We start from the raw sequence: 22,971 nt of genomic DNA, 5'->3' as shown, positions 1-22,971 counted from the left end.
AAGCCGGTCAGCCCCAGCAATTTCTACAGAAGACCAAGCACATGCAGGCTTTACCTCCCTCCCACCAGGTGATTCCCACGAGCTTCACTTACCTGCACACCATATCCAGACATGCCCAGGTCACCCCTTCTGCCAGGGACAAGCCAGGTGACATCGGGAACCATTTTCCATCCACAGGACAGAGAGGTGTTGACACCATCTAGTAGGGTCACAGTGCTGATTAAACCAGAATGCACTTATGAACTGCTTGGTGCCACCTTGATCTACGAGTATAAAAAGGTCACAACATCTAGTATTTTCCTTTCACTGCCTGTGGATCAGGCATTGTTTTAGTGCTTACCACACATCACTTCTTCCCAGGTTGGGGTGTTAACTGCAGATCCAGGACGTGAACCCACCACTGGCTGAGTCCCAGTGCTCACAGCTGACCATCCCAGCCTGTATTCCCACACCAAGATTCTCTCCTGCTCCATCCTGGGTGTTCCCTCCCAAAAATTGTCACTCTGGTCTGCTGGACTGAGTGCTGCCTGTGGAGTCAGCTGGGAGCTCCAACCTAGTGACCTTCCTTCCCTGTGTTGGGGATGAGGGGCAGGTCACAGTTCAGGTACCAGACTGGACCCAGGGAAACCCCAAACTGGAAAGTCGCCATCAAGTTCAGGCTCTGCTGCTGTAATTTCCAATTTTTTCAAGATGTCAGTTAGGATTTTTGTGTTTATGAAATTGCTCTCCTTGTTTGCTTGGTTTTTTTCTTTGTAATTAAAATTGACGTATAAAATTGATATTTAAAAGTGTACAGTTCAGTGGCATTTAGTACATTTCACAATGTTTTGTGACCATCAGCTCTAGTTCCAAACTATCACCTGAGAAAGATGATCCTGTCCTCATTAGCTGTCATTCCCCATTCCCCCTTTCCCCAGTGTCTGGCAACCAGTGATCTGCTTTGTCTCTCTAAGGTGTTTGTTGAGTGAAGGAATGAATTGCTTCTGCAGGGAGAATTTTGCTTTTCAGTGACTCAGTTACCATCATTCAATGTATCAGCGATACAATACACCCTCCCAGGCTGTCTGATTCATAGTATTAGCATTTTCTTTGAGCAATTTTACAGCTCTGTAAATTGTAAGCAGCTGATAGCAATACCAAATCACTCTTATCTGTAGATTTGCAAATTCCAGCCATTTCAACAGTTCCATTAACAGCCCTCCTCCCCCATGGTAAAACCAATTTGCCTCCATATGTGTAACATTTCACATCTGCCTGATCCCACATGAGTTCAATAAAAAGTTTAACACATGTTCATCTTTCTATGTCTGTGAGAGATTTCACCCCCTTAGTGAAACTTTCTGTCTGGAATCTTGTAAGGGCACGGCCAGTACAAGGTGAACTTGGGGTGTCTTCCGGCTTCTCCCTTAGCCACCAGGAGCTGCCTCAATCCCAGCCAATCCTACTGGCCGTTTCCAGACCAAAGTTTCCCATAAACCGCCTGGCTCTCTTTGTCCCTCTGATACCTGTCGTTTGAGGAGGACCCCAGGGGCAAGGAAAGGCATTCAGGTGTGACAGGTATGGGGTCTGGAATGTCAACCCACCCGTTCCCCCATTACCCCACCCCTTCAGGCTCCCCAAACAGCCACATTTTTCCCTGAGGCCACTGCCCTGCGTGACTTCCCTCTATCCTTTCACCTGTCCACAAACCCCATTAATGCTGGAGCCAAGGGCCCCGGCACTGGAAAACCACACCTTGCATTCTATGCCAGTTTCTGCCTCTTCCTGTCTCAGCAAGTCCCTTCATCTCTCTTGACTCTGTTTCTGCATCTGTTAAATGGGGATCTAACATCCCTCCCTCTGGAGAATTTGGGATCCTGAGGACCAGGGGATTGGAAGGTATGATTATGAGCTGCCCTTTTGTCCTGGAGGGGGGGCGGGCAGGAGGGAGCCCAAGTCCCACTTCTAGGCCTGTCCTCTCTGCCTGTCCCCTTGGGCTTCCCCCCCAGGGACAGGGCAGTCATTACATGTAGCTTTTCAGAGAGTTACTACTCCCCAAGCCTTTTCCTCTCCTGCCTTGACCTTCCCCCTCTGCTCGGAATGCCCATTTGTCCTGGCAGGACCTTGACACTTTGCCCATGAACCTGTGTTCCAAAAGAAAAGAAATGTAAGAAGCAAATCTTTCCAGCTCGGCCGGCCAGAGGGGCTGCGGGGACCAGGAAGCGAAACTGCCTTGGCTGGTTTCCTGCCTGAGTCAACAGGGAAATGGGGGTGCTGCAGGGGGCTAGCAGAGGGAAGGAGCCTCGAAAAGTTAGACTATGGGTGGCCACAGAGCTTGGGAGCTTTGTCCCCCCTCAGCTGAGTCTCTAGCGTTGCCCCATTTCCCGTGAGTCTTGAGAACACGAGAGTTTTGGGTCAGGAGCTGTGGATGCCTAGACAGTGAGCTCACGACGGGATGGCGGGATAAATGTGGCTTCTATTTCCCTGAAGCTCCAGCTTGCTGGCTGCACTGGGAAAGGGGGCCACTAGGGTAGCTGGAACCCACCCTCCCAACCTCTCCTTGTAAGTGTTTCTAGGAAGAGAGCAGGCTTGAAATTGGCCTGGAGACTTCATCCTGGGGGCACGCCCATCTTCCCCAGGTCCTTTCTGACCTCATATATTCTCCCTGATCAGAGATCCCTTCTGTGGCCTTGGGCAACTTTCTGACCCTATCTGGGCCTCCTTCCCCTTATCCGTAAAAGTAGGGGATCAGAATAGAATCTTGGTGTATCCCAAACTCTGTGCATTTGATTCCCAGCCCATGTGACAGTACCAGCCCTCCCACCCAGGCTTGAATGCTGGCCCTACCCTTTCCTGCTACGGACCTTGGGCAAGTCACCTGAACTTTCTATACCTCAGTTTTCTCATTAATGAGATGACAATATTAGCATCTGTTGTTAGAGAATAAAATAAAACATCCTCACCCTGTGATAACATTCTTTATTTCTCCTAAACATTCTGTTTTCCGCTGGCCAGGAGTGACCTCTCCGATTCAGCATGTTGGACTCCTACTGAAGCATCCTCAGGGACAGGGATCTGGGCTTAGCGGACACACAACCATGTCCCAGATGCTGAAGGGGGCCGCTGGGAATAGCCCGACCCTGGGTCCTGTTTGCAAGGGGAGCACCTCTAACATGTGATTTGAGGAAGTCCTCCCTGCCTCTCCCCCACCTCAATGACTCCTTCCCGTGGGTCTTTTTCTCGAGTCCTTTGCAAGAAAGGAACACTCCAATAAGTCTTGGGCTTCCCAATCTGAGTGAGCTCAGGCAAGGACTCCATTTCTCCAAGCCTCAATTTCCTTATCTGAGAAATGGAGACAACGTCCCCACTTTGCAGGTCTATTGGAAGGCTTAAATGTGATAGATCTAAACAGCTAGAGCAGGCAGTACACTGTTATTGTCTCTGTTGTCCTTATGGCAGGCTCTAGAAATTACAATGCAGGGGGGTGGGGGGAAAAATTACAATGCAAGTCACATGTGTAACTTTCAATGTCCTGATACCACATAGAATGGAGTAGTATAGAATAGAATGGGAGAAAATGGAATGCAATAATAAAATAAAAAGAAACAGGTGGGATTAATTTCAATCATGTATTTTATTTAACCCAGATTTACCTAAAATATCATTTCAACGTCTAATCAATATAAAAAATTCTTAATAAGAACTTTTACTTTTTTTTTCTAAGTCTCCAAAACACACTGTGTTTTACATTTACAGCACACACCGATTCAGGTCAGCCCCATTTCAAAGACTCAAAGGCTACGTGTGGCCAGGGTGGCTGGACAGTGTAGGTTGGAGGGAGTTTACTGAACGGTGGGTTGGAGACTGGCCATAAAGTGCAGCTGTGAAACTTGGAATTCCTGGAAGGAAAAAGCCAGCATTTCCATATGGGGAGAGGCAGCAATGATGCCATTTAAGGGCCAGCTTGGGTTGTTGCTGTTCTGTAGATCATTTCAATGGAATAGGAGCAAAGCACGTATTGCTTCACTGAATAAGTTATACCAATTAGCCTCTTAGGACTCACTTAGGTAGAGAGGGAGAGACAGAAATTAAACAACTGCTGAAATAAAGAAATGTAATGATAATAGAGAGACGCATGATGAAGGGAAAATGCAGGATTCTCTAAAGACAAGGGGTGGGTGGTGGCTAAAAACCATGGCTGGCTTCCAAGCCAAAGATGTGGCCTGGACAAGCTGGGTCAGAAAAAGTAACCAGAGGTGGTCTGTTTGACATACATTACGTCGAACCTTATGCAAATGCCATTTTAATAGGTCATAAATGGACAAAAATCAGCAATTTCATATGACTCAATGTAAAATTTAGGGCATAGAATGGATTGGGGCTTCTTCGCTTGGGGTTCAAGGAGGGGCTAGAATTAGGCTCTATTTCTGGAGAGAGGGTCCGCAGTCCCAGGAGCTCTATCTACCAAGGATCCCGTGATCGCCCTCACCCACCCACCAAAGCATCAAAGACTCGGCGCCCAGAAAGGCCGGGAGAGTTTCTCGCGTCACACAGCCCAGAGGAAGGAGCTGCTGTCCGGGGATCCCGTCACTCTGTCTCGGTCCCCGACGGAGCCGAGTTGATTGTCCCCTCGCGGCGCCCGGAAGCGACCCTCGGTAAACAAAGCCGTGTGTGGGCGCAGCTCCAGCTGCCCTGGGCGCGCTGTCCAGCCCGAGGGGGGTGGGGGAGGAATGTTGTGAATGAACCCAGGGACCGCCCCGAAACTCTGCATAAGGCCTGCGCCGCAGGGGTCCTCCCACTCTGATTGGCCTCCGGCGCCCCGTGATTGACAGCGCAGCTCGCTGAGCTCTCTTATTGGGCCTCACGGGTAAAAGAGGCAGTGCATATAACGAATGAGCAGCGGCGACTTGGAGACGGGTCCGGCGTTGCCACCAATGGCAGAGGAGGGCCTCGGAGGCCGACGGGGGGGCCAATGGGGACGGGCGGCGGGGGCGGGACGACGGCGGAGGATAAAGCGGCGGCCGATGCAGCTTCATTGTTGTGAAGAGTCTTAAAGGGGCCGCATCACCCTGCCGGCCCGGCGCGGGGCAGGGGTGGGAGCGGCGGGGGTCCGAGGGCGGCCGACCGCGGAGGAAGGACGAGAAGGCGGGCAGGGGTCGCTGGAGCCGGCCAAGCGGAGCAGGCATCGGATCGACCCCCCAACAGGCCCCGCCCCGGCCCCGGCCCCGGCCCCGGCTCCGACCCGACCGGATGGACCCCCCCGCGGCCAAGCGCAGCCGGGGCTACCCCGCGGGACCGGAGGAGGGCGATGCCGGGGCCGGGGCAGTGCGCGGCCGGGGCCGGCCCGAGGCGCTGCTGGACCTCAGCGCCAAGCGAGTAGCCGAAAGCTGGGCCTTCGAGCAGGTGACCTAGGGACCGGGCGGGGTTAGGGAGGCAGGGACGCGCCCCGATCCCCTTCCCTGACTTGTCTCCATCTCCCCCCTCCCACCTCTCAGCCTCCGGACCTGAGATAGATCAGAGATAGATCCTCATCAGAGATACATCCTCCCCCCCCCAGATCCTTAACCCTGCCCCGAGGCAGCCCCTTATCCTGCCATTTCACTCTTTTCAAACCCCATGACCCACCCTCAGCCCTTCCCAGCCAGCCCTGCCCTCCAGCCCACAAGACCCACGGATGCCCTCAGGGTCCCAGTTCCCAATTCTTGACACTTCCTTCTCCTCCTCCCTGTGGTTCTCTCACAACCCTGGATACCCCTCTCTTCCCAGTTCATCCTCATCCCCCAATTAGGGCACCCCGTTCAATCCTCACTCGTCTCTCCAACTCCGACAAGCCGCCCCCATTGCTCCTAGAGACCTATATTCCTCTATTCCTGTCCAGATCTCTTCCCTACACTCAAGGACCCCCATTTCTAGAGCTCTCAGCGTAAGACATCTTTTTATGCTCCCTCTAGCCTCCAGAACCCACTTGTCCCGTGGGGAGCCCCCCTCTCCCTCAGGCCTTGTCCCATACTCCCACCCCCAGTACTCCTGGGAACACTTCCCACCTGGAACTGCTGAGCCTCTCCTGGCGGGCTGCAGGGATTACTCCAGTTTCAGGGTCCTTCCCCCACCAAATACCCCACTATTTACTCTTCTCCCCACCCCAGCCATCCCAGTCCTTCCAGAGATGGGCAGCAGGGTTGTGTCTGGGTTGTGATGATACCTGAACAGGTGCACCAGGAACCGCACCTCTGGCTTTCCGGGGTTCTGCCAGGATGCCCCAGGGCTGGGGCCCTGGACATCCATCCCCTTTCCCAGCCTCAGTGTGGGTGCCCAAAGAGGTGGAGATGTGCCCGGGACCTGATCAAGCCTTCTCAGGCTCTGCCTGGCTTTGGGGGAGGGGGCGTTCTTTGCCACTGGCCTTTCCAGAGTTCGGAAGCCTGCCAGAACTGATGGGTCTGGGCCAAATGTGGATGGAGCAGGCTCTGATTCACGGCCTTAGTCATCTGCCATCAGTTCCCGAGGCCTGGGCCAGTCATCGGTCCTCCCACTTCCCCCTGAAACCCAGGAGCAGGGGCTCTGAAAGGTCCCTGCCCCTTCATTGTATGTGAGATGCCCAAAATGATCTTAAAACCATCTCTGGGGCTCCCACATACCAGCCCTGGCCAGGCTGGGCACTAGGAAAGCTCTTGCTCCATGGAAGCTCATAGAATCTTCTGCAACCCTTTGGGAGTTGTGGTTCTCCTTCCCACTCTGAGAAACTGGGGCACAGAGAGGTTGAGAAACTTGCCCAAGGTCACCCAGCCAGTGAATAGCAAACCTTATGGGAACACAGGCTCAACCAGATCAGTTCATTGCCCAGAGACCACGGGGGTGGCCAGGACACCCCTCCCTTCCTGGGAGCCCTTGGAAGCTGGGAACAGAGTCTATCTTGGGAGTCAGAGGTCACCAGCTCTGGGACCCTAAAAAAGTGAATTCAAGCCACGTCTGAGCCTCAGATTCCCTCGGCTGCAAAATGGGGTGATTAGTATCATTAGGATGTTGTGAGAATTAAGGGACAGTGCGTACGTAAAGCATTTAGCACAGTGTAGGCTAAGAAACTGTAGGCCTGGTCGCTGTTGTCACTTTTATCTTCCTTCCTCCTGCCTCAAAGCCTGGGAGGTAGGACTACCCTACATTAGGACCTTGGGACCTGACATCCAGGAGGAAAGCGGCAGAAAGTTCTAGAACACTCACTATGGCCAGGTGTTATTGTAAACACTTTACGTAGATTAATGTATATTTAATTCTTATGATATCCAGGAAGCTGGTGCTGTTAACATCCCCATCTCACACTTGAGAAAACTGAAGCTCGGAGAGGCAAATTGACTTGCTCAAGGTCATAACACTTTTAAGTACCAGAGCCAGGACTCCAGCCAGGGTTTCTAACCCATCAGCCCTTCTTGCAGGTCGAGGAGCGGTTCTCCCGGGTGCCAGAGCCAGTCCAAAAGCGCATTGTGTTCTGGTCGTTTCCACGCAGCGAACGCGAGATATGTATGTACTCGTCGCTGGGCTACCAGTCCCCAGAGGGCGAGCATGATGCCCGGGTGCCCTTCACCCGCGGGCTGCACCTGCTACAGAGTGGGGCCGTAGATCGTGTTCTCCAAGTGGGTGAGTGCTTACCCCCAACCCTGCCAGGAGGCCTGGAGCGGGCCTGGAGGAGGGCGAGGTTCCAGATCTCTGGGGAGGGTTGGACAAGATTTGTGAGCTAAGGAATAGGGATCTGCCTAGACCTCAGGCAGCAGGCTTAAATGAGGGGTCGGGGGAAGGATGGTGTGCCAGTTTAGCCAGCTTAGTTGGAGGGTGGGGAAGAGGTGGTGAGACAGGGAGGAGGGCAGGACCAAGGCAGCATTGAGGAACATTTGTAAACCAGAAATGAGAGGAGGTTCCAGACCTCAGGCAGAGAGACCCAGTAATGCATTGGAGCTGAAGTTTAGAACCAGAGGTAATAATGATACTACACCTGGAGGTTGGGATCAGAGATTTAGGGATGTTCTTAGACCTAAGGGAACAAGCCTTAGGTGGGAGTCTAGGGTAGACGTTTAGAGTCAGCTGTGAGGGGTGGTCTTAGACCTCAGGTCGCAGAGTCAAAGGGAGGGGAGGAGGCAGAGGTTTAGAGCTAGAAGTGAAAGATGATTCTAGACCTCATGCAGCGGGGCTCAAAAGGGGACCGGTAGAGTTTGAGCCAGAAAACAAGTGAGCTCTGAAATATCACATCTCTCTGGGGGCAGGTCACGTCTCCCAGCTAGAGGCAGGGGCTTGGCCGAAGTGACCCTCCCTGAACCCTGTCAGCCTGGGGGCCCCCTGCCTGGACATGGCCCAGCTGGCCACAGGCTCGGCCTCCTCTAACCGGTATGAGGAAGCCGCCGTCTCCCCGCATGACGCAGCATGAGCCGGCTGGGGCCTGAGCTGCCCAACCAGTTGGATGAGCCTGGCATCTGGGCTCCCCAGGGGCCAGGGAGGGGCAGGGGGTGATGGGGTGACCTGGCCCCTGGCCTGACACATCAGCCCCTTGCCCCCAAGTGTCACCAGCCTATGGCATCTTCCCAGGAAGTTACAGGGCATCCAGACCCTAGGCTGTATCCCTGGTAACTCAAAGGCCAAAGACAACCATCTTTAACATCATTGCTATAATAATAATAATCATACTTGGGTTTATTTAGGACTTGCTGTATGCCAACAGCATTCTAAACCCTGGCCAAGTATTAACGCATTTAATTTTCATTACAAACATGAGGAGGATGTTACTGTTTATTTCCATTTGACAGATGAGGAAACTGAGGCACAGAGCGGTTCATTGACTTGTGCTAGGTTACTCAGCTGCCATCTGTACCCAAATCTTGCTGTGGGCCATGGATGAACACCATCTGTCCCTGGGTTGACAGAGTGGTGACAGTTTGGTTTTTGTGTTAGGGTTCCACCTGAGCGGTAACATCCGGGAACCTGGAGGCCCCGGAGAGCCAGAGCGCCTCTACCACGTCTCCATCAGCTTTGACCGCTGCAAGATCACGTCTGTGAGCTGTGGCTGTGACAATCGAGACCTCTTCTACTGTGCCCACGTGGTGGCCCTTTCGCTGTACAGAATTCGGCATGCTCGCCAGGTGGAGCTACGGCTGCCCATCTCCGAGACGCTGTCCCAAATGAACCGGGACCAGCTGCAGAAGTTTGTGCAGTACCTCATCAGCGCCCACCACACCGAGGTGCTGCCCACTGCCCAGCGCTTGGCAGATGAGATCCTCCTCCTGGGCTCCGAGATCAACTTGGTGCATGGTAAGGGCGCCGAGGGGTCTGATGGGGGCGGCGAAGACCTAGCTCATAGCCACCCCACTTGCCATGTGACAGACATTTGTCATGGAATCCTCACGTTCCCTTGATCCATGAGTGGGGGTAGGACAGTACCATTGCCTGAGGTCAAGGTCACACACCTACTAGGTGGCAGTTCCTGGATTTGATGTGGCTGTGGGCAGATAAATGGTGGAAATCAGCCAATGGGGAGAACGAGAGTTGAGGAAACAAGTGGGAGGTCGGGCCCCAAGGTGGGGGTGTCAGAAGATCACAAGAGCAGGCTGGAGTGTGGGTGGGTGAGGGCATGACGGGTATGTGGGTGTCAGGTAAGGTATAGACCAGGAGGTGTTGTGAGCTCTGGGAGGGCTCAGAGCTACAAGAGGCTGTGTTGCCTAATTATAATGGTGAGGAGCATGGAGCAGGATGGAGGGTGATAGATAGTGAGTGGTAGGTGGAGACATGGATAGATAATTGATGGTGGGGGTGGGTGGATGCAGGAGGTATTCATGATGGGGAGTTGGAGTGAATTGATGGTATGGAAAAACATATAGGGTGAGTGGATGGGTGATGAACTAGAATGTAGGCACAGGGAATGGGTGGTAATTGGAGGTGGGGTTGGATGGGATGGGCTTTGACTAAGGGGGTTGAGGTACACTGAAGGTGGTGGACAGATGGGGTTGGTGGAAAACTGCAAGGACCAATGGTTGCATTGGTTGGGGGTGAGTTGATGGGTATAGGAATGCTCATATGAGTGGACTGACAGCGGATGGATTAAGTGGGTGGGTGTTCTGTGTAGGACAGATGGACAGACTAACAGGGTGGGTGTTTTGGGAGATACATGTGAATGGATGGTTTGATGGGAGAAGAACAGATAGAAAGTTAGGGTTAGTTGGATGGATAGATAGTGCAGTTCTGTGGGTCAATGGATGAATAAGTTGGTGGATATTTTGAGTAGTTGGTACAGATGACTTGGAAAGACACATAGGGGTGGGTAGCTGGATGCAGGAACCAGTGGGATGGGTGTTGATAGGTGAGCAGGTGGAAGTTATAGGTAGCGTGGGTGATGGACTAATGGGGTAGGTAGGTATGCTAAGGGTTATGAATGCATGGATGGATAGATGCATGGTATGACATGGGGAGTGGATAGACAGGTGAGTGGTTTGGATGGATGGATGGATGGATGAGTAGAAGGGCAGGTGACGTTTCAGGTGGGGTGGACCATCATCCCACCTGAATGGATGAATGAATGGGGGGAATGGGTGGGTAGTGTTTTGGGTAAGAGGGATAGATCAGTAAATGGATGGATGAGCTAGTGATGTTTTAAGCAAGGTGGATGGATAGATGGATGGATGAATGGGTAGCTGATGTTTTAGGTGACATGGATGAATGGGTAGATTGGTAGGTGGTTTTTCAGATAAGATGCATAAATAAGTGAATGAATGAGCTAGTGATGTTTTGGGTGGGAAGGATGGATGGATAGATAAATAAATAGGTAGTGTTTTATACCGGATGATAGTCGGATGGATGGATGGATGGATGGATGGATGGATGGATGGATGGATGGATGGATTTTTTTTGAAGTGGGATTGATGGATGATGGATGGAATTTTGGGATGGATTGGGTGGTTTGGAGGACTGAATGATGGCAGGGGCAGAGGCCTCCTCTCACCAACCACAGCCTCAGCTTTTTCTCCCTCCCTGCAGGCGCCCCAGACCCCACAGCGGGCGCAGGCATTGAGGACGCCAACTGTTGGCACCTGGATGAGGAGCAGATCCAGGAGCAGGTGAAGCAGCTGCTGTCCAATGGCGGCTACTACGGTGCCAGCCAGCAGTTGCGCTCCATGTTCTGCAAGGTGCTGTGTGGGCACGTAGGGCACAGCGGGTGCAAGGCCCTGGTGCCAGCTCCCTGTCCCTTTCTTACCACCCCATTCCCACACAGGTACGGGAGATGCTGCGGATGCGGGACTCCAATGGGGCACGCATGCTGATCCTCATGACTGAGCAGTTTCTGCAGGACCCACGTCTGGCCCTGTGGCAGCAGCAGGGTGCTGGCATGACGGATAAGTGCCGGCAGCTTTGGGATGAGCTGGGTAAGGCCCAGACCTGGAGCGGGCCGGGCACCGGGGTTGTGGCAGCAGGTATTACCCTCCCTGAGATTGGGGTCTGGCCCCTGAGTCCTTCATTCATTAGCACCTCCAATGTATGAGGCACTCACTGATCGCTGGAGCTACAGCAAGAAACTAATTAAATATCTGCCCTCATGGAGCTGACACCTGGTAGATGAAACAGACCAGAAAATACTATAAATCCATTAGACCAGGGTTCGACACACCTTTTCCATAAGGTCTGGACAGTCAATAGTTTTGGATTTGCAGGCCCTTTGGTCGCTGTACAGTTTTGCCCATTGTAGCAGAAAAACAGCCACAGATACATGTAACTGAATGGGCATGGAAGCATTCCCATAAAACTGTATTTACAAACACTATTTAGTTATTTGAATTTCATATAATTTTAATGTCACAAATACTCTTTTGATTTTTCACCCCACCATTAAAAAATGTAAAGTAAATCTTAGCACGTAGGCCATTCAAAAAGAGGTGATAGATTGGATATTCTCCAGGGGCAGTAGTTTGCTGGCCCTTGTGATAGATGGGGGGAGGGGGACATGGGGGGTGGACAGTGAGAGGAGTCTGGTGACCTGGGCTTGACTTCTGCTTCTTCCAACTTGCCACCTGTGTGACCTTGAGGCAGTGACTACCTCTCTGTGACTCAGTTTTCCTACTTGTAAAGTGAAGAGACCATTAGTTGCAACCTCAGGTGAGGTGAGAGTGAAGCAGAGGGCATTGCCCAGCACATGGTAGACACTCCATAAATGTGTGCTGCTACTGTTGACATGAATGTTGAACCTTCCCAGTGTCCATATTTACTGCCCTCCCTCCCTCCCCAGGGGCCCTGTGGGTGTGTGTTGTCCTAAGCCCCCACTGTAAACCAGAGGAGCGGGCAAGTTGGCTCCAGCTGCTTGGCAAGTGGGACAAGCTGGACGTGTGCCCACTTGAAGAGGGCAACTACTCTTTCGACAGGCCCAGCCTACAGCCCACCATGGCCCTCAGCCCAGGTAGGAGAGGGGTCCCTGCCATCCCCCAAAAAGCATCACCTCTTCTAGGGGGTCCAACCTCCCCCTTATGGAGCTCTAGGGGACAGCAAAGGGGGCCCTGGTCCTTGCCTGTCCTTCCTGTTAGTGGGCAGCCCGAAGGACAGTGAAGTGACATGCTTAAGACTCCTATAGTTCTGGCTGGTCTCCTGACTCCTCCTCCTCCTGGCCATGGAGGCAGGGGTGGGAGAAACAGAGATAAAAGAAAAGAAAGATATTGAGAAGAGAAAGGTACAGATGGAGGGAAAGAGACAGAGGAAGACAAAAACAGGAAGGGGGAATCAAGAGAGTGATAAGAGAAAAAAAGGAATGGAATGTAGGGGGGAGAAAGATGGACAGACAGTGATTCAACTTCAGTTGTTTGTCCACCCACCTGAGGTGCTATAATAGCTCACACACATACACACACACCTTTGAAAGACTTCTGTAAGGATTTGGGGAGGTGACATGTCCATTGATGCACCCAGAGTCTCGCCCCAAACCAGCACTCAGTGGGGGGAACTGGCCACGGCCCCACTGCTAGGCCAGGTTGGATGCCTCTCCCACAGGCCCGGAGGAGGAAGAAGGAATGGTAGCTGCTGGTTCCCGCCACACGGTTTTTGGCCGCGCCCTGCAGGCTGGGTCACTGCATTGGAGCGACACCCACCTACAGAGGATCCTGGCCAGCGACTGCTATGGCCCCAGTCTCACAGGCCACGTGGGCAGCGACAAGCCAACCTTTGACCCTCAAGGCCGCCCCCTCTGGCTTGGGGAGCCATTCCCCACCGCTTGTGCCCGTGTGGACACCCTGCGTGCCCACGGATATCCCCGCCAGGCCTTGCGGCTGGCAGGTGCCATAGTCAATACGCTCCGGCTACAGCGGCGGCATCAGCTGGAGAGCTACAAGCAGCAGAAAAAAGGTGGGCACCAATGTTACCATAGGGTCCTGAGGGCTATGGGCACAGATGGCAACTACTGGGGGGTGTGAAAACCCGGGTGGTCTGTGGGTACCACTTGCGGTCCCACCAGGAAAAGTGAACCACTCTAGGTGTCTTGAGTGGAAAGGAATTTAAAACGGAGGAATTGAGGGACCACAAAACCACTGGAAGGGTTGCAGGATTGAAAGTCAGGGAAGCCGCTGCTTAAGTTCAAGAACTTGAACTTCAGGAGCACAGTAAGCCCAGCAGCCTGCAGCCTCCACAGGGGCAGTTCCCAAGAGTGTACCCAGAAGCTGCTGGCAGAACCTTACGTCTGTGCCTCGTGGACAGCCACATACCTGATCATGGCTGCTGCAGGAGAATAGTGGCTTCACTTTCTCCCACCTTCCATAGCTCACACAAAGGAGCCTGGGAAATGTAGTTTCTAAGCTTCCAGCCCCTGCGGAATGTGGGGTGCCAGCCACAGGGCAACCTGGACGCAGTGTGGCCAGATCTGCCGTAGTTTTAAAAGAGGCCAGAAATCTGGATTATTTGATGGGGAATTTACTAATTTTAAAACATGGGCAACAAATTCAAAATTGTGTTAGATTAAATTAATTCAAATTGTATTAGAAAAAAAATAATCACACCGTATGGGCCCCAGAAAGAACATGTCTATAGAATAGATATGGAGGGCAAGGGGGAGCCACCAGTCGTGTTCTCTGGGTGATGGGGTTGGGCTGATGGGCCAGTTATCAGGAAATTGAACACAGAGTGTAATGGGAGGAAACGTGAGGGTTCTGGGACCCAAGCAGAGCCCTGACTCAGCCTGGAGGCATAGTGAAAGCCCCCCCATTGGAGGTGAGAGCTAAGCTGAGATCTTAAGGATGTATAGGAGTTTCCCAGAAGGGGAGGGAGGAACAGTGTTTCAGGTAAAAGGAATAGCATGGGCAGGAGCCCAGAGGCAATAAAGAACATAGCTTATGGAAGGGGACTGGAAGATGGACTGCCAGGTTGGGCAGGTGACCACCCTGGGGCCCTGAAATCTGGTTGTACTTGAGAGAGCTGGGCGGGATTAAGGGTCATGAGGTGGGAATGACACTGGTTGGAGGTTTTAGAAAGTGCCCGGTTTCCTCCAGGTGTCCTGCCAGGCCTGGGTGTAGCAGTGGGACAGGAGGCCAGGGCTGTAGAGGTGAGAGCTACTGCAGAGCTCTGGGCGGGCAGGTGGTGGCAGGCACTGGAAGCCTGGGCTGGAGGTTCAGGGAGAGGAAGCCCCCCTCGGAGCTTGGGAGGGTAGACAGTCATTGAGCCCCACTTCCCACCTGCAGAGCTGCTACAGAAAGGCTCCACCTGTATCACCAACACAGAAGGATGGGTGGGCCACCCCCTGGACCCCATTGGCTGCCTCTGCAGGGCTCTCCTGGAGGCCTGTCGCCTGGAGGAGGAAACTCTCGCCCTTTATCCAGGTACCCACACTGGGGACCCCTTGGCCAAGCCCCCTGGCTCAGCTTCCCCAGAAAGTGAGGCTATACCCTTACCCTTGCTATGCCCCACCAGTATCAGGAACCAATAGGCTTAGCTTCTGAAAGTGAAGTCATCATAGGCCTACATACTACTGAAAGGTCTGCATGCTTGGGGTCAAGGGCCATTGGGGTCCTGGAAAAGGGGGTCCCCCTCTAGCTAGCATCTTTGGTTTCCGTCTCCCACAGACTCAGGCCCTGAGAAGCGGAAGGTGGCCTACCAGCACGTGCCGGTGCCCGGGAGCCCTGGGGAGTCGTACTTGGCTCTGGCACTGGAGGTGACACTGCTGGGCCTGGGACAGCAGCGGGCCCTGCCCGAGGGGCTGTACGCCCAGGACAAAGTGGTGCGCAATGAGGAGCAGCTGCTGACGCTGCTGGAGGAAGTGGAGCTGGATGAGCGGCTAGTGCAGGTGCTGCGCAAGCAGGCGGGGCTGCTCCTGGAAGGTAAGGCCCCGTCCTAGCCCTGGCTGTTCTGAAAGATAGGGTCCTCCCCCTGGCCTGAGCTGGTCAGGTTGCTGCTGCATCAAGAGGTTCTGCCCTAGGTCCGCCTTTTGGTCCTTCCCTTAGCATTTACTAAAAGGTGAGATCCAGCCCTTGGTCCCGCCCCCTAACACTTCTGGCAGTCAATAACTGCTGCGAGTAGTGAGGCCCTGCCCCCTGCCCACCTTGGAGCCAATGAGCCTCGTTGCTGATGCCCAGCTGGACATGACTGGCTCTGCTTATGGTCCTGCCTTTTGAGACCACCCCTCCTACTGCAATGGGGAGCTAGTTTGGCCCTGCCCCTGGTCAGGAGCAGCCTCACCCCCACCCTCTGGCCTCACCCTGCATCTGAGTCCTGCCCCTGACCCAAGGTTGCCCAGGGTCTCCTCTGTTTGGATTTTCCATGGCTTTTCTGTCTCAGCCTTGTGCCCCCATGCTGGGGACCTCCAGCTGCTATTCCCAGCCATTCTATCCTGGGGTCTCCATCCCCTACTCAGCCTGGGGTCTGGGGAAACCCCAGGAGGAGCAGAAACACAGAAGCAAGCCCACACCTAGGGACTGAGCTCAGGCTGACCCCACAGGGGGTCCCTTCAGCGGCTTTGGAGAGGTGCTGTTCCGGGAGAGCGTGCCCATGCACACCTGTGCCCGCTACCTGTTCACCGCACTACTGCCCCACGACCCGGACCTGGCCTACCGCCTCGCGTTGCGAGCCATGAGGTAAAGACCAGCAGATAGCTGGGGACTCAGCCCAGGGTCCGGTCAGGATTGGGGGTGGCAGGTGCTGTCACAACTGTATTCTCCCACCTGAACTCACAGCCCGGTTAATTCATGCTGGCATTCTAGGCTGCCCACTGCTCTTGGCTATTACATATAAAACGTGTAATTTCTCTAACGTTCTTGGTCCTATTGAAATATTGAAGGATACACAAATATTACAATGTTAACAGCCAAGAGAAAAGCCATCATAATGTGTTTGCTGGTCATTATGACCAGCGCGGTACAATTTTTAAAAATAAACTATCATGCTCTTCAAAAATATGTATGTAATATTTTGAATATTGTAATATTGTATGTAATTGTATGTAATATTTTGAATCTGAGAGACATCCAACTGGCACAAAAGTTAGAGTACTTTTCTAGGCTGATTTGTCCCAACCTACCCAAATCTCTCTGGATACAAGCAGTGTTCCCACTTTCTTATCTATTCTTCAAGAGTCAAGATTTCTGCAAACCCATCATCTAGAAATTAAAAGGTGGCCCTCCTTTTACATGGATGATAGATCCTGTATCTGTTCTTTGCACCTTGCTTTCACTGAACGTTGCATCTTAAAGGCTTAATTGTATTGTGCAGCATATGAACCGCTTAAGGATACATCATAAAAGAACCGATCTGGACCTGATAGACATGAATGCTACTGCAAAAAAAAAAAAAAAAATTACAATGAATTACTTTGTTATCATTTCACACATGCACCAGCATCTGCAGAAGCAGAATTTTTAAGGTCCTCTCAGGACAGAAATAATCCCCTGGTCTTTTTATCAGCTACATGGCCTTTGGTGTACGAATAGAGCATTGTTTATTTACTCAATCCCCAAGTGATGGCATAAACAACACTGCAGTGAACATCTCACACACACGTCTTCCAACCTACTGGGTGCTTAGGGCTTTGCTGGCCTGACGTGGGAGGCTCCGGCTGAGGCAGGAGGCCTCTCTCTCCTAGGGAAGATGGCGACTCCAGCCTTGCTTCACTATGGGCTTGCTTCTTTCTTTACCCCAGGCTGCCTGTACTGGAGACAGCGCTTCCAGCTGGAGAGCCTCACCCCAACCCACTTGACTCCGTCTTGAGTACCCGCTTCCCCCGCTGGTTCATCCTGGGTCACCTGGAGACCCGCCAGTGCGAGCTGGCCTCCTCCATGCTGACTGCCGCCAAGGGTGAGGACAGTGCTGCCCCCGTCCCCCTGTCCTCCTCTACCTTCTTCCTCCTTTCCTTCATCCCCCTTCTTTTTGTCCTATCAAATTCCACCAGTTTTCCCGGAGCATTTTCTAAATGGACCAGGCACTGTGGCAGGTGCTAAGAATGCTGCAGTAAGCAAAACTGACCCAAATCCTGTGCTCTGTGGGGTTACATTTTAGTGAGTACAGACAATAAACAAGGTAAAGGAGATAGTTATAAAGTGAGAAGAAACAAGTGTGACAGAGCAGGATAAAGTAGGTTGACATTCCAGCTATAGGTGGAATGTATAGGTGTGGGCAGAACCATGCCAATATCTGTGTCTTATCCCGGTTTGCTGTCACAAAGTACCCCAGGTTGAGTGGCTTAAACAGAAATTTATTTTCTCACAGTTCTGAAAGTTGGAAGTCCAAGATCAGGATGCCAGCATGGTCAGTTCCTGGTGAAGACTATTCTGGAATGCAGACAATCCCACCTTCTTACTATGTCCTCACATGGCAGAGAAAGAGAACTCTGATCTCTTATAAGGGCACTAATCCTATTATGGAGGCCCCATCCTCATGACTTCCTCTAAACCTAATTGCCTCCCAAAAACCCCATCTCTATATATCCATTACATTGGGAGTCAGGGCTTCAATATATTGAATTTGGAGGGACACATTTCAGGCCATAGCATCTAGGAAGAGCATTCCAGACAGAAGGAACAGCCAGTGCAAAGGCCTTGAGGCTTGACTGTGCCTAGTATGTTTGAGAACACAGGAGGCTGGTGTGGCTAGATCGGAGTGATGGAGAATTGTAGGATCTGGACCAATAATGATAATAGTGATAAAAGCTAACATTTGTGTAGCTCATGCAATGTTAAAGGATTTACTAGTATGGGCTCACCACAGCCCTGTGATGCAGGTACCATTGTTAGTATTACGCATTGCACAGATGGGACAGCTGAGGCACAGAGAGGTGAAGTGACTTGCCCAGGGTCACACAGCTACTGAGTGGCAAGGCAGGGATTTTAACCTTGGCATTCTGGCTCCAGAATCCACGCCTTTGATGACTAGGCATCCAGCGGGTCCCTAAGTGGCTTCCTCCCACTGGAAGTGGGGGAGGGCAGAGGAGAGAACATGGGTGGGAGTGCTGAGAGTAGTCTGGATCTTCACAGAATCTGCCAGGTGCATCTGTGTGGAGGAACCTGCATGAACAGGTCGGGCAGGGACGGGTTGGTGTCTGGTGTACCATCAGTGCCTCTGTCTCTTCCCCAACCCCAGGAGACCCTAAGTGGCTGCACGCAGTACTGGGCTCCATCCAGCAGAATATCCACTCTCCATCCCTGCTCTTCAAGCTGGCGCAGGATGCCTGCAAGACGGCCACCCCGGCCAGCGCACCACCAGACACCACCCTCTTGGGCATTGCCCTGGAGCTGGGGTTGCAGGTGAAGGTGCCCAGGAGGATGGGGGAGGGGAATGCTGCCTCTGGGCAGGGCCTGAGTGTGAGTGGCACCTCTGTGCGGGGCCACAGAGAGATAGAGTGTAAATCCTGGGAGTGAGCGAAAGAGGTTATCACTGAGGGTGAGCCTATGAATGAGGGTCTCATGGTGGTCTGAAGGTGAGAATCCACCTCTGGGGTGTGGCCTAGGAGGAGGAGGAAGTTCTTGGAGCCTGCAGGTGAGACGGTGGGCCACAAGAAGGAGCAGAGCTTAGGGATTCTGGCCTTGGGGGTGGGGCCTGGGACTGGGGTGCTTATGGTTAAGGACCATGGCTGGGCAGGGCTGGAGCTGAGGCAATAAGGAGGCAAAGCCTGACAATAAGGAGCTTTCTTGGAGGCAGGGCCTGTAGGGGAACCCGGCCTAGTGGGAGGGGTCACCACCCAGGGGCAGAGCTTGGGGTAGGGTCTTGAAGGTGATTAGCCGCCTCTGGGAGTGGAGTCTGTGGTTTAAAGTCATGGAGGCGGGGCCTGTGGGGGAGTGTCCAGTCTTGGACTGGCGAGGCGGAGGGTTCAATTCAGCCTGTAGGTGAGGAGCCAACTGCCGAGTGTGGGATGTGGAGGGGGCGGGGCCTCAGAGGGTGGCTTAAGTAAGAGAATAAGGAACAGCCTGGGACTGGCTTGCAGGCTGGCATGGCACCTTCCCAGGTAGAATTAGCAAGCAAAGGGCCCTCAGGGGCAGAATTAGCCAAAACAGCTTCCTGTAGGAGCTGGAGCCATTGAATATGGAGGGGGTGGGACAAGGGCAGAGCTTTAGAGAAGAGCTTCCAGAAGGCAGCGTCCACCAAATAGGACTGAGGATGGGGCAGAGGGGGAGAGGCAAGCAAGGAAAGTGTTTATTGAAGGTGGGACCTGAAGAAGGTGGGGCCTGCAGGGTAAGTTTTCTGTTGGGGGCTACGGGAGGAAATCTGCTGACATGAAGCATGGGACCTTATGGGGAGAAGGGCTGGGTGGGCTTGCAGTCCAGAGTGGGATCCATGAGGCCTCAGAATAACACCAACAGTAGCAGTAATAGTAATGGCTGACGTTAGCTGAGCACTTTGAGGCAACAGGTACTATGCAGAGAGCTTTACTACATAATTTTAATTCTCATAACCTTATGAGGTAGATACGATTTTTATCCCGGTTTTACACATGAGGAAACTGAGACCCAGAGATGTGAGGCCACTTGACCAAATTATATGGCCCATTGCCTCCTCCCCTGACTTCCAAGTGTCCCTGGGCCCCTCAGGATCCCTGACATCCCTCCCTCTGCCAGCCCGAGGTTTTGGGTGACCCGTGTCTCTCCCCTCTCCCACCCTGCAGGTGATGCGGATGACTCTGAGCACCATGACCTGGAGGCGGAGGGAGATGGTGCGCTGGCTGGTCAGCTGTGCCACAGAGATTGGTGAGAGCTCCCAGAGGGACCCTGCACCCATCCCCTGTGAAACCAGGAGGGCACAGGAAAGAAGCAGAGACTTTTCTCTGGCTCCAGCCTGTGCTCAGGGCTAGGCCATGAGGGAATGTCGGGCAGGGGGCACTGAGCTGGACAAAAGCCTGGAGGCTGGCCAGGCTAAAGTGGCTTGGAGAAGAGCCAACGACACCAGAGCCTGTGCCCGCCCCGCCACCCACATACAGTTCCTACCCAGTCCCTCTGCCCTGTGCTCCTTAGGAAAGATAAAGCAGAGGGTAGAGGCAAAGGGGGTGTGTCTTCAGCGCTGGCTGCTGGGAATCTTGGTGTTAGGGTAAACCCATGGACGCATGTCCACGTTCCTGCCCCTCTTCCTGACCAGTCTCACCTCACGTCCTCTAGGCCCACAAGCCCTAATGAACATCATGCAAAATTGGTACTCCTTATTCACACCCGTGGAGGCAGCCACCATCGTGGCGGTGACGGGCACCACTCATGCCACACTGTTGCGGCTGCAGCTGGACGCACCCCGGCGGGAGGAGCTCTGGGCCTGCGCCCGCACCCTGGCCTTGCAGTGCGCCATGAAAGATCCACAAAACTGCGCCTTGCCCGCCCTCACCCTGTGCGAGAAGAACCACGCAGCCTTCGAGGCAGCCTACCAGATTGTGCTGGATGCCGGGGCGGGTGGCCTGGGCCACGCCCACCTCTTCACCGTGGCCCGCTACATGGAGCATCGCGGCCTGCCGCTGCGGGCCTACAAGCTGGCCACGCTGGCCCTGGCGCAGCTCAGCATCGCCTTCAACCAGGACAGTCACCCCGCTGTCAACGACGTCCTCTGGGCCTGCTCCCTGAGCCACTCCCTAGGCCGGCATGAGCTCTCCGCCATCGTCCCTCTCATCATCCGGAGCATACACTGTGCCCCCATGCTCTCCGACATCCTGCGCCGCTGGACCCTCTCGGCACCTGGCTTGGGTCCCCTGGGGGCCCGCCGTGCAGCCAAGCCACTGGGCACTGACCGGGCGCCGCTCTGCCAGCTCCTAGATGCCGCGGTGGCAGCCTACATCAACACCAGCCACTCCCGCCTCACGCACATCAGCCCACGGCACTACGGCGACTTCATCGAGTTCCTGGGCAAGGCCCGAGAGACCTTCCTGCTGGCGCCCGACGGGCACCTTCAGTTTGCCCAGTTCTTGGAGAACCTCAAACAGACTTACAAGGGCAAGAAAAAGCTCATGCTGTTGGTGCGGGAACGTTTCGGCTGAGGGGCTGAAGGCAGGTGGTGGGAGGGGTCTCCCTTTGCCCCGCCTCTGTGGCACGCGCTCTCCATTGGAAGCCTGGACTGGAGGCCCACGTGGCATCTCAGTATTAAGTCAGGGAAGGAGCCCAGCTGGAGCTAAGTGGTCTTGCCTACGATCCCCTCAAGCCCACCTAGATTGGAGGAGGAGGTGCGCCCTGCCAAATGTGTGCCTAGGAGTGTGCAAGACGTGAGGATCAGAAGCCATACCACCACCCAGAGGCCTGAAAGGGGGTGTATGCTTGGGTAGCTGGTATGACCCTGCCCTGGGCACCTTTAAAGCAATAGGCAAGCTACCCCTCCCCAAACTCACAGGCCTGCTGTGGACTCTGGGGGAGCTGGGAGGCGGGACTTTTCCTGAAACTAGTTCTCAAAGTCAATGTAGCAGACCCTCCCCACACTCTGCTCTCGGTGGCCAGGGGACTTGTTAGGGTGTCTACTTGTGTACCTTCCTCTCACTGCCTCAGGGGCCCTCTTCCTCAGTACTGCACCCCTTACAGGCTGTCCAGCTGGGACCAATGGCTCACCCCCACTGAAGGATTTGAAGAGGCCTAAGGCCTCAGCCACATACCTCACCCACCATCCAGCCCGGACTCCCATTCCTGTGGGTGTCACGGTCTCAGGGCGGGCTGGGGGGGCGGGGAGGGGTTGTCATTGCTGTCCCTCCTCCTACCTGCTAGTCACTGGACATACAACTCAGGAACCAAGCCAGGCTCACACTGTCCTCCAAACCTGGTGTCAGGGGAGACAAGCACAGGTGAGCCAGGGACCACCACCCCAAATCTGGAAAGAGGCTGGCATCTGGGCCTTTTCTGGCTCTGTTTGTCCTTCCCCTTCTCTTCCTCTGTCTCCCTGCTCTGTCCCTTCTCCTTACTCTCCCTTTCCATATTTTTCTCCATTTAACCTGACTTTCTATTTACATCTCTAAGTCCCAGCTGCTGTCGCTCTTTGTCCTCCCTACCCCTACTCACACCCCTTCTATTCCCTTCTTGTCATTAAGGACAAAAGATCACATTGTTTTGTAACTTTTTTTTTTCTATTTATTGAACTGTATATTGTTATTTCCTTTTCCCTTTTTGTTTTTGTTTTTTAAAGATTGAACACAGCTTTTTTATTTTGAGACTGAGGTGTGTGCCCCTGCACCCAAACAGGGTCCCTCCATGTTCCCTCCATAGAAAATCTCTAGCCTTGTCTGAGGGCACTGCTTCAAGCGAGGGGCCTAATGGGAGTGACTGCTGGTTTCATCCAGTGGTAACAGGGTGAATAATGGCAAGCAGGATGGAAAGGTCACAATGTGCAAGCCCTGCGCTGACTCAGCTTTACACCTGTCACGTTACACCTGTCACAACAGCCCTATGGTGTCCGAAGGATCATTCCCATTTTCCAGACGAGAAGACGGGGGCTCCAAAGTTTAAGGGGAAGGGCACCCATTTTAGGCAGAGACAAGGCTCATTTAGTACCTTGCTGGGGCCACCGACTGTCCACCCCAGGCTGCTTGGCCCTTGCGCCGCTGGGAATGGCCACTAGGGG

The 22,971-nt window shown here is 53.5% G+C and overlaps 1 protein-coding gene across 3 annotated transcripts; it reads left to right on the top strand.

Annotated features, from left to right (window-relative positions):
• The first annotated feature begins 5,047 nt into the window (after positions 1-5,047).
• Positions 5,048-22,560, top strand: ZSWIM4 (zinc finger SWIM-type containing 4). 3 transcript variants are annotated; one of them, XM_081076636.1, is made up of 14 exons: positions 5,048-5,382; positions 7,407-7,608; positions 8,911-9,267; positions 10,987-11,135; positions 11,222-11,372; positions 12,230-12,397; positions 12,982-13,332; positions 14,658-14,795; positions 15,039-15,293; positions 15,911-16,046; positions 17,108-17,262; positions 18,544-18,707; positions 20,063-20,144; positions 20,550-22,560. In XM_081076636.1, the coding sequence occupies exons 1-14, from the start codon at positions 5,230-5,232 to the stop codon at positions 21,407-21,409; spliced, it is 3,321 nt and encodes a 1,106-aa protein (XP_080932762.1). In that variant the 5' UTR covers positions 5,048-5,229; the 3' UTR covers positions 21,410-22,560. The 3 variants fall into 3 exon arrangements, with proteins under 3 accessions (XP_080932762.1, XP_080932761.1, XP_080932763.1); XM_081076635.1 differs by having other exon boundaries at positions 18,544-18,713; XM_081076637.1 differs by lacking the exons at positions 5,048-5,382; positions 7,407-7,608 and adding an exon at positions 8,270-8,349 and having other exon boundaries at positions 18,544-18,713.
• Positions 22,561-22,971: the final 411 nt, after the last annotated feature.

Source organism: Rhinolophus hipposideros (genome assembly GCF_964194185.1).
Source record: "Rhinolophus hipposideros genome assembly, chromosome: 16".
In the NCBI taxonomy this organism is placed as follows: Eukaryota; Metazoa; Chordata; class Mammalia; order Chiroptera; family Rhinolophidae; genus Rhinolophus; species Rhinolophus hipposideros.
Note: the sequence above shows the minus strand (reverse complement) of the source record. Positions and strands in the feature narration are given on the sequence as shown.